The sequence below is a fragment of the Geotrypetes seraphini genome, chromosome 2 (assembly GCF_902459505.1).
Source record: "Geotrypetes seraphini chromosome 2, aGeoSer1.1, whole genome shotgun sequence".
NCBI classification, from domain to species: Eukaryota; Metazoa; Chordata; class Amphibia; order Gymnophiona; family Dermophiidae; genus Geotrypetes; species Geotrypetes seraphini.
Window position 1 is genome coordinate 497,383,627 of NC_047085.1, and position 18,706 is coordinate 497,402,332.

General features: G+C 47.2%; 1 protein-coding gene across 1 annotated transcript in view; it reads right to left on the bottom strand.

Moving 5' to 3' along the window:
- Window positions 1-611: 611 nt before the first annotated feature.
- The window catches only part of LOC117354448 (retinoic acid receptor responder protein 2-like), a 29,547-nt gene continuing 11,452 nt past the window's right edge, over window positions 612-18,706 (bottom strand). Inside the window, exons 2-4 of the mRNA XM_033932018.1 lie at window positions 8,047-8,151; window positions 3,735-3,833; window positions 612-1,056 (exon numbers count right to left, since the gene is read on the bottom strand). Of these exons, the coding sequence (XP_033787909.1) occupies window positions 955-1,056; window positions 3,735-3,833; window positions 8,047-8,151 (306 nt within the window). The 3' untranslated portion in view covers window positions 612-954. The remainder of the gene's footprint in view (window positions 1,057-3,734; window positions 3,834-8,046; window positions 8,152-18,706) is intronic.

Here is an 18,706-nt window from a genome sequence, read left to right on the forward strand (position 1 = left end):
AAAGCTGCAGCGAGGTATTTATGGTCGTGGTTGGCGGGGATTAGTTGGGAGGGAGCGATGGAGGGTCAGTAGGGGTTCGGCTGCGCAGAAGTGGCGGGAGGAGGCACGGCTGCCTACGACTAGGGCTTATTTTCGGGGGTAGGGCTTATATCCAAGGCGGCTCACAGTATTACATACATATTTCAGGTTTTGCACAACATAAAGATCCCATTCATCAGCAAAAATTATCTAAAAAATCATTTCAACCTATAAATTACACCTCAACCGCTCATTTACTACATTACTTCAATCAAGCAGCACAAATCCAATAACCTGCAGAAAAGATGATATTCAGAAAGTAAAATATTAACTCAAGAAGCAGAATATTAGCTTAAAAAGGCTTGAACAAATGAGGTGGAGACGACTTGGGAGATGTGGGCAGTGAGAGAAAGATGGCCGTCCAGTGTTATACCAAGACTGCGGACCTGGTCTTTGGCTATTAGAGTTCTTGACTCCCAGGCGAAACTTGAGTTCTGTTTTGATAGTGTTGAGTTGAAAAACCACAGTGCTTTCAAAATAAACAAAAAAATTAGAGTGAAATCCAAATTATTTTTTTTCTTCTTTTATTTCATTAACTGCAGATGCTATTTAGGAATAGTTCTGGCTCCTTAAAAAAACCCCACAATGTGTATTTAAAACAAAACATAAAAATAAAGCTATGTGAGACAAAAAGTCACTTCTCCAATTATTACGTAATGATGATTTAAAATGCCAAGAAGATGTGAATTAAAGTTTTCTATTGTTTGTAAAGTACATGAGAAATCGGAAAGATATTTAATAGTCGCTCAAGCATGCTACATTTTGATCCAAAATATGTTTAGAAGCATTTTAGTTATTTAAAATTACAAAATTAAATTGCTTAAATCAATGTAACTTTACATAGACTTATGCAAGGCTGCCATCCAGCAGGCATTACTAGTCGTTGAACTGCTGGAAGAAAGAATATTGACCAGTATAGTGGATTGGGATTTTCTCTTTCACTTCTTCGCATCTCTTCTGTCGCTGTACAAGTCGATCCTGAAATAAAACACAAATAGCAATAAGAAATTTCTGAACGTGGAGGGGGCAGAGTTTGATTGGAACCCTAAGCCAAGGCATGCAGATCTGAGCCCAATGGCACAAAGGTGGGGAAGGAGAGAGAGAAAGGAAAGGGATAAAACTGACATCAAAGAAAAGAAAAGAGAGCAGGAGAAATATCTATAACATAAATGCCACGGCCAAGCTCATCTTCGCTAAAAGTAAATTTGACCATGTCTCCCCGCTCCTGGCCAAGCTCCACTGGCTTCCAATAATCGCCAGGGTCCACTATAAATGCGCCTGTTTAACTTTCAAAATCCTATATGGTATCCTCCCTCCCTTTATCCCTCTTTCTTGGAATTCCTCAAACCCTAATACCACCAGATCCTCCCACAAATTAAAACTATCCTTCCCCTCGCTAAAAGGCATTTCCCACACAGGAAAGCTAGGGACCTCCCTCCATTTCAAAATCACTGAGCTCTGGAACAACCTTACCTCCCCTCTTCGGAACTTGAGCTCTCTCCAAGCTTTCCGCAAACATCTGAAAACCTGACTTTTCTCAAAAAATATAAGTCTCCCTCCAACTTAGGAATCAAGGAAACTCTTATATTTTGGCATCCCAAGTCCTCTAAATTGTCCTCTGTTGTAGTTCCTTCCTATTTCTCCTACTGTAAACCGCGTCGAGCTCTACGAACGTGGAGATGATGCGGTATACAAACCTAAGGATTAGATTAGATTAGATAAAGGTGGGGCCAGCTCAACCTATATGAGGAGACAGTACTTAGACATCTGGAGCCAGGTCTGCAGGCAGGTACACTGATGTCATCGGAGCAGGCAGCGCACCGGGCCCTCCTGAATTTTTGGGCTGAGGCATGTGCCTTCGTGGCCTACCCTTTAATCTGGCCCTGGATGCACAACCCTCCCCCTCCTCCCACTACTGGCTGCTCCAGACCTGCTGGAAAAAATTCCCTGGTAAGAGCTGGCTGTTCCCTTCCGTGCATCACAAGGAGTGCTCATTGTAATACTAATGAGCTCCTTCTGATGCATTTGCATAGGGTTACCAGATTTTCCAAACGGAAAATCCAGACCCCGAGATCTGCCCCTAGGCCCACCCAGTTTTACCTCTTCCCGCCCCATTATGCCCCAGTCCCACCCCCAATCTCACCCTAGCCCAGCCCCCCACTGCCCGACAGGGATTTGTTGGAAGCTTTTCAAAACCCGGACAAAGTGACAGGTTTTGAAAAGCCATCCGGACCTCTGGTCATGTCCTCAAAAGGAGGACATGTCCAGATGAAATCTAGACGTCTGGTAACCCTAGTTCTTAGTGTAGAGTTACCAGATTTTACTTATGTAAAATCTGGACACACACACCCCTAGACCCGCCCCCAGACCTGCCCAGTTCTACACATGCCTCACCCCTAGTCCCGCCCCTTCAGCCTGCTCGTCTCATGCTGGGTTTTGAAAAGCCGTCTGGACATGCCCTCTAAAAAGAAGTCTGGGTAAATCTGGATTTCTGGTAGCCCTATCTTAATGGCTGCTACTGTGATTGGCAGAAGCCCCCGAGAACCCTTTTGAGCTTTGGAGGTTGAGCTGCCTTGCACGTAAGACTGTACCAATCAGCCTCCCAGCTCAAGAAACCTCTGTGGATGGATGATGCCACTGACTCATGGCAACATGCACAGTGAGGAATCCACCCTGTGGATGTTTCAGAGTACAGCAGTGGTTTGCCATTGCCTTCTCCCATGCAGTGTGTGGCTCCACTGTGTTGTTGTTGCCCAACATAGAGCCCTACAGCACCTGGCATTCCCAGGTGGTCTTCCAGCCAGGTACTAATCAGGGCTGATCCTGCTTAGCTTCCAATGATAAGAGCAGGCCTACTCAGGGTGGCCGGGCCATAGACTATATCTGAGCTCTATACAAACTATTAAAATATACTTAAAGTAGCCCACTTGATACTCAGGCGAGAAAGGGTTAAACAAACAAGAAAAGGTGCGTGAAGTGATGGTATATGTGAGATAGCATCTGATAAGGAGCCACTGTGAACCTGCACATTGCAGACATCCAATACACCAGTCAGTGCAATGACAAGATCATATGTAAGTCATAAGAACATAAGAAAGCCTTACTGGGTTAGATCAATAGTCCATTAAGCCCAGTGGCCAATCCAGGTGGCCAAAACCCAAGGAGTAGCAATATTCCAGCATCTCAAAGAATAGCAAGATTCCGGAACCCCAATGCGATCAACATTCCAGAGCTGAGATTGTGATGTCATAATGCCTCATTCCACAGTGCCTCAGAGCCAACCTCATCAGTGATGTTACAATGGCTTGACTGTCCTATACTTGGCTCATGTAAGAGTATAAGAACAGCCATATTGGATCAGACCAATGGTCCATGAAGCCCATAGCCCATTCTCACGGTGGCCAATCCAGGTCCCTAGTACCTGACCAAAACCCAAATAGTATCAACATTCCATGCTACCAATCCAGGGCAAGTAGTGGCTTCCCCCATGTCTTTCTCAATAACAGACTATGGACTTTTCCTCCAGGAAATTGTCCAAATCTTTTTTAAAACCAGCTACGCTATCAGCTCAAGCATATGAGCGGCCACTTTGCTGGTCACAATGTAATGGTAGGTGTACTTACATGGGTAAAACTTGCAGGTCATTCTGATATTACCTGAGTAGGTTGCCGTCTTGGGACACAGTCCATGAAATAAGCTAGAGGTTCCAATAGTTGGCCTTCAAATGCAAAACATGCAAGGCAGTTGAGAGTCAGCTGAGGAAGACAAACACAAAGATAATGAATCTGAGTCCAGTCTACCCTCATATGCTAGGGCACACCATGAAAAATCACAGATTCATCTCTTGGTCTGTGTGCCACAAAGATCCTGGTTCAATATGTTGTTTTGCAATCCTGCAAAGCCTTACCAATATAATCATTTGATGTCACAATGACTACTTTTCTATACGCTCATGTGCAAGCCAGTGTCTAGAAGAAGCCTTACAAATAAATCAAGAGCTTCAATTCCCTCAAAAAGAAAAAAAAAAAATCAGTAATGTTCAAAACAAGCTATATGGGGAATTAAACACGTGACGACCCATGTTAGGTTAATGGGATGAGAACTGAGATGTCCAGTTTGGGTCATGTTCATTCCCCCAGTATTTCACAAAAGTCTCAGCTGAACTTAACATGGGGCATCTTGTAAAAGACATAAATGATCACTTGCCAACACATCCAGTGTGAGCAGCAATTTACAGAAATAGTTAAAAAAAAAAGAGCATCTTGGAGTCTTCAATTAGTATTGTTTTACCCAGAAACATTGTGGGTCCTAGGATGCAGTAACGAAGATGGAAGGCCTCAAATCAGGCCTGCCACCTGTTAAAGGAGCTGGAGGTGAGATCGATGCACTCCCCCCAAATCCAACTAACATACATCTAACCCCCCAGCTCCTTTCCCCAACATTAGAACAAGGGGGATGGGGAAATTGGAAGCTATGGCACAAAAAGATAACCTTGGCATCATTGGCATCACGGAAACATGGTGGAACAAGGAAAATGTCTGGGACACTGTGCTACTGGGATACAAGCTATACCACAGAGACAGAGTAGGACAAAAAGTTGAGGGTATTGCCCTATACATCAAAGAGGGAATCGAGTCTACCGGAGAGAACACGCCGGAAATTAAAAATAAGGTAGAGTCTCTATGGGCCAAAATTCTGGGAACAAATGGAACGGAAATGAAAATCGGCATCTACTACTGACCCCCAGGGCAGTCCGAAGAAACTGATGGAGAAATGACGGATGAGATTAAGTGCAACTGCAAGGGAGGCAACGCAGTTATCATAGGCGACTTCAATTATCCGGGGATAGACTGGAACCTAGGCACCTCTGGCTGCGGTAGGGATTCCAAGTTCTTAGATGCTGTAGGCGATTGCTTCCTGGAACAACTTGTCAAGGAAAATACAAGAGGAAATGCAATTCTGGACTTAATTCTAAATGGACTACGAGGACCGATGCAAGGTGTAGAAGTAGAAGGGACGCTGGGAAGCAGTGATCACAATATGATCCACTTCAACCTGGACACAGGGACAAAACATTGATCCAGAACGACAGCCCCGGCACTGAACTTCCGAAAAGGGAATTACGAAGTGATGAGACTCATGGTGGGGAAGAAGATTAAGAAGAGGATAAGCACTGTAAAAACGCTAGAGCACGCATGGTCCCTTTTCAAGGACACAGTCACCGAGGTGCAAAATCTATATATACCACATATCTACAAAGGATCCAAGAGGAAAAAGAACAAGAAACCGGCGTGGCTCACTGTAGCAGTGAAGGAAGCAATCAGAGACAAGAAGACTTCGTTTAAGGAATGGAAAAGGTCAAAAACAGACGAAAACTGGAAAAAACACAAACAACATCAAAGCAGGTGCCATAAGGTGGTGAGAGGGGCCAAAAGAAACTACGAGGAAAAAATAGCCAACAAGGCCAAAAACTTCAAGTCGTTCTTTTGATATATCAAGGGGAAACGACCCGCGAAGGAAGCGGTGGGGCCATTGGATGACCATGGAATAAAGGGAGTACTAAAGGAGGACAAAGCCATTGCTAACAAATTGAACACATTTTGTTCATCTGTATTTACCAAAGATGATATACACAACATACCGGAAGCCGACAGCTATACGCAGGAAATGAAGATGGGTTGATGGTCAGTCTAGAAGGGGTATGCAGGCAGATTGATAGGCTTAAAAACGATAAATCCCCGGGACCGGACAGCATCCATCCAAGGGTAAACAAGGAACTGAAAGGGGTTATAGCTGAACTGCTCCAGCTAATAGCCAATCTGTTGATCAAATCAGGAAGGATTCCGGAAGAATGGAAAGTGGCGAATGTTACGCCGATCTTCAAGAAAGGTTCGAGGGGAGTCTGATCTCAGTACCAGGAAAGATGGTAGAGGCACTGATAAAGGACTGCATCATTGATCACCTTGACGGACACAATCTGATGAGGGCTGGCCAGCACGGCTTCAGCAAAGGAAGATCTTGCTTGGCGAACTTACTGCACTTCCTCGAGGGAGTAAACAGGCAGATAGAAAAGGGTGATCTGGTTGACATTCTATATCTGGATTTTTAGAAGGCGTTTGACAAGGTCCTGCATGAATGACTACTTTGAAAAATTGTGAGCCATGGAATTGAGGGTGAAATACAAGGATTAAAAACTGGTTGGCGGATAGGAAACAGAGAGTGGGGGTAAATGGACAATACTTGGCCTGGAAAAGCGTCATGAGTGGAGTGCCACAGGGTTTGGTGCTTGGACCCATGCTCTTCAACATATTTATAAATGACCTCTAAATTGGTACGATGAGCGAGGTGATTAAATTTGCAGATGATACAAAGTTATTCTGAGTAGTGAAGACACAGAAGGATTGTGAAGACCTGCAACGTGACATAAACACGCTCGAGAAATGGGCTGCGACATGGCAAATGAGATTTAAAATGAATAAGTGTAAGGTGATGCATGTCGGTAACAAAAATATTATACATGAATACAGGATGTCCGGTGCAGTACTCGGAGATACCCTCCCCCCCAGGAAAGAGACTTGGGAGTACTGGTAGACAAGTCAACGAAGCTGTCCGCGCAATGTGTGGCGGCAGCGAAAAGGGTGAACAGAATGCTAGGAATGATTAAGAAGGGGATCACAAACAGATCGGAGAAGGTTATGCTGCTGTTCTGGGCCAAGGTATGCCCCCACCTGGAATATTGCGTCCAGCACTGGTCATCATACATGAAGAAGGACATAGTACTTGGACACACAAAGACAGAGGCGTGAAGAAGGTACAAGAGGTTTAGTTTACAACATGCCGGACCCTTGTGCAGTGAACAGCCTGCTTACAAGAGTGTTAGAAACAGGAAATGCACGGACTTTTATGCCCTTTTCACTAAGCATATGCAAACTAATATATGCAAAAACTATAATTTTCATTTGTTACTTCTATAACTTTCTACAATTATTATTGGTCCTAAGCCAGCACTTGTGATAGGTGCAGGGGTACAACTTATAGTCCTATAGGAAGCTAGTTCATTTATCTGCTTATCTAAGCCTTGCAGTTCTAAATGTTTACATGTTCAGGAGGGCAGGGTACATCATGGCTCAAACTCTTATCTATTTAGCTTACAATGTGGTAAGGCAGGGACATACATTTTAGGCAGATGATGTCAGTAGATTATATACTGTTTCCAGCTCTGTAGGCCAGAGCAGTATTTCAAACAACAGTTAACCATTTCATGACCCTACAGTACTATTCAAAAGGGTCCAGAGAAGAGCGACTAAAATGGTTAAGGGGCTGGAGGAATTGCCTTACAGTGAGAAATTAGAGAAACTGGGCCTCTTCTCCCTTGAAAAGAGGAGACCTAGAGGGGACATGATCGAAACATTCAATGTACTGAAGGGAATAGACTTAGTAGATAAAGACAGGTTGTTCATCCTCTCCAAGGTAGGGAGAACGAGAGAGCACTCTCTAAAGTTAAAGGGGGATAGATTCCGTACAAACGTAAGGAAGTTCTTCTTCACCCAGAGAGTGGTAGAAATCTGGAACGGGGCTTGACTCGGGCAGAACGGGGTGGGGCCGGGTGGAACTGGGAGGACCTGGGGGCGAGGCCATGGGTCCTGGCCTGGGTCCCTCTGAAATCACTTCCAGGTCGCGGGGCCAGGAAGTGACATCAGAGGAAAAGCCAATGCCAGCGCAAGCAGCAGGCCGGAGAAGCTTTTCGTTGTGTGAAGGGGGGGCGTAGAGAAGAGGACGTAGGGGGTGCTCGTCCCTACCTTCGCTATGCCACTGGTTGTACCAGAGACAATGGATTTGTGCAAGGTCACAAAGAGTTTGACTGGAGAAAGCCAGCTTTGAGCCCTGACCTTCCTGGTGTTTAGCCTGCTGTGCTAAAAACCAGGACACGTGTCCCCTTGCAGGCTGACCTTAGCAGCTCTCACTTACCCCGTGTCTCTTGAAGCGACACTGCTCTGTGTGAACATTTTGCTTCTGGCAATTTGTTTGCTTCATGGTAAAAGTAATCCTGACATCCTCCCCTTCAAACACAGCCTGAAATTAAAAAAAAAAAAAAAAGTAGTCAAAGCCTTTGTGAAGATTTTGGAAGCAATCTGGGTGTTTTATTATACGAGTACATTGCGAGAAGCCTTTAGGTATCTGAGAGGGATTTTCAGAAGCATTTATGTGGTTGATGGTAGTGCCAACCACATAAAATGATTATTTGGAGAGGGAGGGAGGGAATTCACAGCACTTCTAGGATAAATTTAGCCATTGCATCTATAGAACGGACAAATTCATCCATTGTGGAGAAAATGGTTAAAAAAACAACAAAAAAAAAACCCTATACCTTCAGTAGCAAAATTCAGCCTCTGTTCATATAACATATCTGTTGAGGTGCTGATGGGCAAATAACAACTGAACTTTGAAACACATACCGGTCGATAAGCAATTTAAGCGGCCAGGAGGACTCCTGGCCAGTTAAATTGCTTGTGCGGGGCTTTCTAGAAACATAGAAAATGAAGGCAGTTGAATGGCCTATCCATGCCATTCACTATCCCCTCCTCTCCCTTAGAGATCCAACAAAGCGTGTCCCAACCTGTCTTGAATTCAGATGCATTCTTCATCTCCTCCACTGGGAGGCCGTTCAGAGCATTTACCACATTTTCTGTGAAAAAGTATTTTCTGTGGTTACCTTTGAGTCTAACACTTTTACTACTACTACTACTACTATTTATTATTTCTATAGGGTTGAAAGGCGTACACAGCGCTGTACATTTTAACATACAGTAGATAGTCCCTGCTCAGAAGAGCTTACAATCTAATTTAGACAGGACATTTCAGGGTTGGGGGAGATTATAGTGGGTCTAGGTATCTGACAGCAGTGAGGGGGAGTTTAAGAGTTGAAAGCAGTTTCATAAAAGTGGGCCTTTAGCTTGGATTTGAACACTGCCAGGGACGGAGCGCGACATATTGATTCAGGCAACCTGTTCCAGGTGTAAGGCGCCTCAAGAAAGAAGGGATGGAATCTGGAGTTGGCAGTGGAGGAGAAGGGTACAGATAAGAGGAGCTTGCTCGATGAGCGGAGGACACAGGGGGGAGCATAGGGGGAAATAAGTGGGGAGAGATATTGGGGGGGGGGCTTCAGAGCGAATGCACTTGTAGGTCAGCAAGAGGAGTTTAAAACTGTATTCGGGAACGGACGGGGAGCCAATGAAGCGACTTGAGGAGAGGGGTAATGTGAGAATAGCGGCTCTCACGGAATATGAGTTGCACAGCAGCATTTTGAACGGATTGAAGAGGCCAGAGACAGGCGCGCGGGAGGCACGAGAGAAGTACGTTGCAGTCGTCTAAGCGCGAGGTGACGAGAGCGTGGACAAGGGTTTTGGTCGTGCGCTCAGAGAGAAGAGGACGGATTTTGGTAATGTTATAGAGGAGGAAGCGACAGGATTTGGCGGTCTGTTGGATCTGAGCAGAGAAGGAGAGAGGCGTCAAAAGAGCACCCCTTCAATCCATGCCCTCTCATTCTGGAGTCTCCTTTTTTTTTTTTTTAAACGTATTTTTATTAGCAGTGAAAGATACACCACCCAACGGGGCGCAACATCAAACTACATCGTGGCAATAAGTGTCCATAATTAGCACAAGAACAATAACAGAGGCATAGCCCCCAAACATATCCCCCCACACAAATACAGAGTGCAACAAGTACAAAAGGCAGCCAGGGCCTCTGAAGCATAAGCGGTATAGGACAGCAGAAATAGATAAAGTCGCCCAGTGGGGACGGCCATCTCACACCCATTTATCTTTTTTTCGATCACACACTACACCATCCACACCTCTCAAACTAAGCACACATTCTCTCGCTCCCCTCCCTCCCTCCCCCCCTCCCCCCCTCCCGTCCCTGGGACATCAAAGCATAGAAGCGAGAAGAGTCATCAGAGCATATCATGGACTGTACAAGGAGAACAGAGATTGTAACATCTAGATGGGCGCCAGTCCCCCTTCCTGTTCATAGGATGGCACCAGGTCCCTCAGTCTCTCCCACAGGCCTACATAATGCTGTTTAAGCACACTCGGAGACCGGGCATACAATCGAGTTTCGAACTGAGTGACTTCCCGAAGTCTATTCCTCCAGTGCGGGATCGGAGGCGGCTCCGCCGACATCCAATAAGTCAAAATCAGTTTTTTCACTACAAGAATTACATTATAAAAAAACCTGCATTGGGGGACAGTGAAACCCTGATCCTGGAGGGATGTCTGCAGACCCAGGAGAAGAAACCCATAGTCCCATTCAACGGTACGTTGCACAGCACGCTCCAGTAGGGTGAGGGCCTCCCGCCATACATCCAATTTGGGGCATTCCAGAAAAGAGTGAAGGTGCGTGCCTACACTGATCTTGCATTTAACACACGAATCACTGTCCCAGAGCCCTAGGTGCGCCCCTCGCTGAGCAGTGAAGTAGGCCCGGTGGAGAATCTTATACTGGAGTTCCTGAAAGTCAGCAGATTTAGTGTAAGAATATAGAGTGCTGAAACAAGCTAGAAATTGTGGTTCAGAGATTTCCTGACCTAGGTCCCTTTCCCAGGCGGAACGCACCGGAGTGAGCACCGACAAGGGAAGAGATGTTTTGAGTACTCTGTACCAGTGAGCAAGGGAATTGGCTATGGGCGGGGTGGCCGAGAACAGCGTATCCAGAGGGCCCTTAACCCAAATTTCGTCACCACCTCTACGCTCAGCAACCCAGTAGTGGCGCACTTGGAAGTAAGAAAATAGGTAACAAGAAGGAAGGCCCCACGCATCCCGCGTTTGTTGGAAGGATGGGAATCCATCAGGAGATAACTCAAGGAGGTGTTCCATTGCTTCGCAGCCTTGGGTCGCCCACTGCTGAAATACTGATCTACCCCAGCCCGGTTGAAACCTGGAGTTCCCCACCAGACGTAGAAAAGGAGACACCTCCGTCGACAACCGCTGTCTGCGCCTCCACCATCGCCATGCCATTCGGAACGGTCGTAGAAAACGGAAGCAAACAAGGCATCGCCTCCCCGGATCGTCCTGACGGTGTAATGTATTCAGAAAGTGAAAAGGGGAGCTCCAGTCGACTAACCAGCCCCGAGGGGAATAACGGTAGCACCCAGTGTAGCCCTCATGGATCCATCGCATAATAGACGCTACATTATAAAGTCGAATATCCGGGACATTGAGTCCCCCCAGGCCTTTATCCAAAGTGAGTTTGGACATCGCTATCCGAGGTGTCCGGGACCTCCATATGAAACTAGAAATAGCAGATTTGAAGGCATATTCGTCCCGCCTGCTAAGCCAGAGAGGCATAGTCTGCAGAGGATACAGAAGTTTCGGGACCAAAACCATTTTTACCAAAGCTACCCGTCCCAGGATACCCAATGGCAGCTCCTGCCAAGCCTGGCACAATTTTCCAATGGCGTCCAGTTGTTGCCTAACATTGGCATTATAAAGAGTGGGCAGATCAGTACTGAGGTAAATACCCAAATAGCGCATTGGTTTAGTCACTGGTGCAATGGGCAACACCGCATGCCAAGGCTGCGGCGGGCCCCCTGACAGCAGGAGGAGTTCCGACTTGCTACAATTAACTTGCAAACCAGACAAGGCTCCGAAGGCTCGGATCACCGCCAGTGCTCTAGGCAGATGCGCAGAAACCTGGTCCACATAGAGTAAGATGTCATCGGCAAATAAGCTGATTTTGCTTTCTTGCCCTCTGACCACTATACCCTTGATGTCCTCATTCTGTCGGATCTTGGCTGCTAGGGGCTCTATAGCCAGCAGGAAAAGAAGAGGGGATAGAGGGCAACCCTGTCTCGTACCTCTCTGCAGGCCAAAGTCCCCAGTTAAGCCACCGTTAATCATTAAGCGCGCCCTGGGGTCATGATATAAAGCCGTCACCCATGCCATAAACCCGCCCCGGAAACCTTCCCTGCGCAAAACCCAAAAGAGGTAGTCCCATGAAATGCTGTCGAACGCTTTTTCCATATCTAGTCCTGCCACCGCCTCCTGGCCTCCCCGACCCACCCTGTCGTAAATCGCGCCCAAGACTTTCAGCAAGTTCATAGAAGCGTATCGGTCTGGTACGAACCCAACCTGATCTGGATGAACAAGGTCAGGGAGGAAACGGTTCAAGCGCCTCGCCAATGTCACGGCCAGAAGTTTAATATCTTGATCTAGAAGGGAGATGGGACGAAATGACCCCACCAAGTCCGGATCTTTGCCGGGCTTTGGGAGCAGAACAATGTGGGCCATATTGTCCGGAAAGGGGCCTCCCGTCTCTGCCACTGCTACCAGGTCCTCAAGAATCCAATAATATTCAGGTCCGAACCCATCCGGACCCGGGGCTTTCGCCAATTTGAGGGACCGGATGGAGACTCGGAGTTCAGTCTCAGATATAGGGAGACTCAGCGATGCAGACTGCTCCTCCTCCAGGTGTGGTAGAGATAGGCCCCGGAAGAATTCCGCAAGAGCGGTCTCATCTAGCGGCCGTTTACCATACAGGGACTCGTAATACTTGACAAACTGTTCAGCAATTTGGCGTTCCCCCTCATGCCGGATTCCCCTGGCGTCGCGAATCGCCGTGATGAGTTGACGTTTTTTATATGGTCGCACAAGGTTCGCCAGGAGTTTCCCCGTTTTTGCCCCCCACCTGTGCATGTTGTACCGCTGAAACGCAAGTGTTTGTTCCGCTCACTGACGAAGTAAGATCTCAATGCGGTCTCGTATTCTCTTATATTCCGTTCTATCAGAATCCGACAAAGAGGAAATATGGGCCCTGCGGAATTGATGCAGCTGTCGCGTAAGCGGTAAAAGTTCCGCCCCCCCTAGCCCGGCGCTTGGCAGCCGTGTATGCAATCACGTGTCCCCTCAGGACTGCCTTAGATGCGTACCAGTAAGATACCGGACCTATTTCAGGAGTATTGTTCGTGGCCTGATAATCTACCCATCGCGCCCGCAGGTATGTTCGAAATTCCTGATCATGATACAAATACAATGCCATTTTCCAAGAAGAGGCCCTGCTACCAGCTGCGAGGGTCAGGGTAAGATCCACGGTAGCATGATCGGAAACCGTAGTTTCCACTATGTCCGATCTAGTGACTCTGGGGAACAACCTTTGGTCCAGTAATATATAATCTAGGCGTGCGTACACTTTGTGGACATGTGAATAAAAAGTGAAATCCGAGTCGTACGGGTGTAATGCCCGCCAGACGTCCACCAGGCCTAGATACTGTGCCAGAAATCCCACCCCCTTGTTATCATGGTCCCTTAAACTACCCCTAGGAGGCTTGCAATCCACCCCTGGGTCTGCAGTGATGTTCATGTCTCCCCCCAGGATCACCTGGTAATCCGGGTGAGCCGATACCATAGAAAGAACTGTGGAGAAAAATTTATGACAGTAAGAATTCGGTGCATATAAATTACAGAGCAACAGCTTTAGACCCCAGACCTCCCCCATGACAATAACATATCTCCCCTCTCGATCCGTCATTTGTTTATGCAAGACAAAAGGTAGCCGCTTATGAAATAAAATAGCCACCCCCTCTGTCGGCCCCCGGAAGTAGAGGAGAAGACTTCCCCGACCAAATTCCTCCTCAATTTGGAATGTTCAATCTGAGTTAGGTGGGTCTCCTGTAAAAAGGCCACATCCGCTTTCAGGTTACGCAAGTGGGTGAGTATGCGGGATCTTTTAACCGGGGACCTGATGCCATCAACATTGAAAGTGGCAATCTTTAGGTCAGCCATAGCAGAAAGAGGGACAGGTTACATAGTGCATAACCCCGGGGAACAGCAACCTCCCAGGAGCCCAAGGAATCATCCATTTTTTACCAGCCATTCAAGAACTGAGCCTTGGCAGAAATAACAGATAGGTGCAGACGAGGCCTCCCAGCTAAGCCTCGCCGTCCTCAGTTGCCAAATGCCCCATGTCCCATCAACCTGAGCCCCCACGTACCCCCCCCCCACACACACAACCACACTGCATTCACACACCCCCACACATACTCTTCCCCGCAGCCCCCCAGGAACCCCCCCCTCTCCCCAGCCCCCCATGCTGCACCCTTCCCGCCAGCATACATACCCATGTGTACCCCCCAGCCTGCCCGGAAACCTCCCCCCCCTCATGACTCTCCCCCTCTGCATCCCATGAGGGCCTACTGTCCCTGCAAAAATAAACATAAACATAACGCTGAATTCAGTAAGGTGTCTCTAATCAAGTCCATGCCAGGTGTCGTGTAAAAGCCACAGTATACCGGGTCAGATGTCAAGTTGGCCGCTACATCCCCTGCCAGGCAGATCCCAGAGGGCCCAGCTGATGGAGAGGGGCCAGAAATGGAATCAGGCCCCTTGTCAGCATAAAGATCACCAAGGTGTGCGGTCCACCGGAGCAGTCCCCCCGCATCCAGCTCAGTGGCCGGCTCTCGACCTGGGGACTTGTACTCTCCACAGTAGCCAGAGTCTCACATCCATAGGACATGTCAGTAGAAAACACTGAAGCAGCCGCCATCTCCACACTCTTAGCCCTCAGTGCAGCAGAGAAGGAAAAGGAAAAGTTAGATGACATGCATACCCGCTGTAGCTATGTCGGACAGAGAAAGTTCAGCAAGCAGGTAATTTAGCCAGAAACGCCTTGGCTTCATCTCCAGAGTGAAAAGTCAGGGTTTTACCATCATGCCAGACCCGGAGATTCGCCGGGTACACCAGCGCGAACTTGATTCCTCTGTTATGGAGATCCGTGCAGGAGGGCGTCATGGTCTTGCGTAGGGCCGCCACCCGCACGGAATAATCATTGAACACGAGGACCCGAGATCCCTTGTAGTCCAGGGCCCCAGCCCTGCGATAGGCCCGAAGTAACATTTCCTTTTCTCGCCAGTTAACATATCGGGCTATTGCAGTCTTCGCTCACCCCCCCTCCGCTGGCCAAGCTCCAATGCGATGTGCCCGCTCACACGTGAAACTCTCAGCGCCCCCGGCCAAGCCCAATTGCTCCGGCAGCCACTTACTAAAGGCATCATAAAGGTCCTGCTCGCTTACCGTCTCCGGGAGCCCGACCAGCCACAGATTATTTCGGCGGCTCCTATTCTCCTGTTCGTCCAGGGCTGCCAGTAGCTCCCGGTTGGTTTTTTGCAGTTCCTCCACCTGGGTAGTTAGGCCCGAGCACGTGTCCTCCTGGTCGGACACTCGCTGCTCCACTTCCGCTAGCCGTCGGCTGTGAGAATCAAACTTCTCATTCATCTCATCCACAGCCGACTGTATTTTATTTATACATCAAACTGACATCAAACTGAACGCGTGATGTCTGTGATCCATTCACCAGCCGGAATTGTGAAAGTGGCCGGTTCCGCCGCCATTTTGGAGGGGGTGAGAGAGGGCTTGTCCCGGGTTCCCTTCGCCGATTTTACTGGCATGCCCTACTTCGGCGTGTTCTCTCCGTCGGGCTATTGAGGAGCAAGTAATAGTATCCGATGCCAGGACCTCGCGGCTCCGTTAGGGATGCAGAGAAGCCGATTTTTCGCCGATATGTCGTCCGTGGGGCGGGAGCTCTCCGACAGTGTGTCCGCTCAGACAGGTTGCATCACGGTTGAGTTCCTGCATAATTCTTCCCGCATTTGAATTTCATAACTAGCGGTGGAGTGGTGGGGCTGAGGCTTTCCTTTAGCAACAAGAACATAGGTTAATGTTGTTTTAGCCCGAGTCCACATTGGTATATTTTGACATTGTTTGGATGACCTGGGCTTTCATTTTTGCTTTAATCTAAGCCATTTATTTTGGAAGCTGACAGTTAAAATTATTTTCAATGGCTCAAGAACCAGTAAGCTTTGAGGGATATACGGAGGAGCAGTTCAAAAAAATTCTTACGAGACCTGCTCTTCTTGATGATGAGACAATTTCCCCTAAAGAAGTTTCTTGGCTTGACCTCGAGAATACCATGAAGAGAGCAATTCGGGCGGAGCTGCACGGTAGTACTTTGGTGCAGTATCTAAGGAAAATGATGATCCCCAGGGGGCTCCGCATTTTGAAGGAGCCTAAGATGGTCTCGTTGGACAAAGGTTTTGGGGAGAAGTGGACTGCCATTCTCAATAGGTGTTCTCGAGATCTCATGATTCTGTTGGTTGAGACCACAGAAGACACTGAAAGAGAGTTATGTCTAAAGGCAAGCACATTGGAAAGTGAACTTCAACTGGCTTTGGAGACTGAAGTGTTTGACACTAAACTTAAGGCGTTGAGGGACTCTATGAAGTTGTTTAGAGAAGATCTTAAGCAAACTAAGATCAGAAAGTGGAAACGGGACGAGAGGGACTATCAAAATGATCGAGTGTATTCTTGGCAGCGTAAGACCCCCTTTGTTCCCCCCTATAAGAAGGTGGCGTTTGACAGCACATCTGGTGAATCGGAAGGTTCCAGTGAGACATCTGGGGAACCTTCAACGGAGAAACCTGGGGAGTATGCCCCCCAGGAAGGGAGAGGAAGATTAAGAACACGCCAGCAGCGGGGGAGAGGGACGGGTCAACAACTACAACAGCAGCAAGGTCCACCTGCATCCCGGGGACGGGCGGGTGTGAATCGACATTGATCAATTTGTCCTCTACCACTTTAACACCCTCCCAGTCTTCTATTTTGGAGAAGGGGTTGGGGTTCATAGTTACCCATGGGCCGGATTTTTTTAAACTCCATGCGGCCTTTCAACACTTTATTCGGAAAATGCAACTAAAGGTGTTTTTCTCTAGAGATCTGGACAGTCCTGACACCCACTCCACTGATGAGGCATATGACAATGAAGACACAGCTTCTTCAGTGGAGATTTGTAAAATTAAATCAAAATGGGTTCCCCCTGGTCCCATGGACCCCTTTATCTTCACCTTTCGGAGTATTGTCACTGAAGAACTACGTGTACTTCAAGGGTCATGGGACAATAGAGGTCCGTATAATATTACTAAAGCGGAAAATCAAGCATTACATCAGCTTCTTAAAAAAGATGATATAGTAATCATTAAGGCTGACAAAGGGGGAGCCACAGTGGTGCTGGACAGTCAAAAATATGACATTGAGGCCAAACGTCAGTTAAGTAACACTTTTGCCTACTTGCCTCTCCAACAGGACCCTACTCACCAATTGGCTACTGACATCTTGGAATATCTTAATGCACTTTTGGAATCTAGAATACTCACTCAAAAGGAATACACTTTTCTTTTTGAAAAATATCCTAGGATTCCCCGCATTACCTTTGTCCCTAAGGTTCATAAGACTTTGCACGACCCTCCTGGTCGCCCGATTGTTAACACACGTAGGTCCATTTTAGAGCCCCTATCCAAGTTCATTGATTACTTTCTTCAGGTTAGGGTTCCCATGATTTCATCTTATATAAGGGACTCTTCCCATTTTTTACATACTCTTAGTAGCCTGAAGATAGACATGAAGGAAAAATGGATGGTAACCTTTGATGTGGTAGCGCTGTATACTCAAATTCCTCAAAGTGAAGCACTATCAGTTATTGAGGATATTCTCCATCAGAGACAGGCCCCCCAACGCATAACAACGGAATGTTTATTAAGATTGGCCCAATGGGTGATAAAGGATAACTATTTTCAATATCAGGGTCAGTTTTATAAGCAGGTTCAGGGGGTTGCCATGGGGGCGACCCTAGCCCCTTCGGTGGCAGCCCTTTTCATGTCCAAATTCGAGGATAAGTTTATCTATCCTTCTATGTGGTTTCCTAAAGTCATTTACTGGGGGAGGTTTTTGGATGATGTTTTCATGATATGGGGCGGTACTAGGGACCAGCTCCAACAATTTTTTGATTATCTCAATTCCGTTGACAATAATATCAAGTTCACCATGACTTGCCATCTAGAGAGTATTGATTTTCTTGACATCGCTATTACTGTAGTTAATGGTAGAATTCAAACATCTCTCTATAGGAAACCTGTCACGCGAAATTCACTTCTACACTTTGATAGTTTCCACCCTTATAAGCTCCGTTTTAACCTTCCTATTGCCCAATTTCTCCGGGTTCGGCGAGTGTGTTCCACTTTGATGGAATTTAAGAAACAAGCCAGTGCCCTTTCAAGTAGATTTAAAAACCGGGGTTATCCTGAACGGTCTATACGGTTGGCCTATCTGAGGGCTAAATATGCCCAGCGTGAGCTATTGTTGCAGGCATCTGATAAGTCCCAGGAAGGTGAGGAAGGGGTACTTACTTGTATACTTCCTTTCTCTAGGGCAGCCAATCCGCTTTTATCCATTATGAAACGTCATTGGCACATTCTTCAAGCTCATAAGGTGTTGAGGCAGTTCCCTCGGGTGGCTTTCTCTAGGGGCATGACACTTGGACAAAAATTCAGTCGTTTGTTGTATGGGAAGGTGGGTGAAAATCAGGTGGGATGTCATACTAACTGTGGCAGGTGCCAATGGTGCTCTTTAGCTATTCAAGGGGGGAGTTGGAAGGTTCCAGGGAGAGATATCACCTTAAATTCAAGAGTTGCAACTAACTGCACGTCACAGGACGTGGTATATGTCATCGTGTGCCCTTGTGATCTTCTTTACGTTGGCAGAACAAGTAGGGCGATTCGGGTTCGTCTTACTGAACACAAGTCCC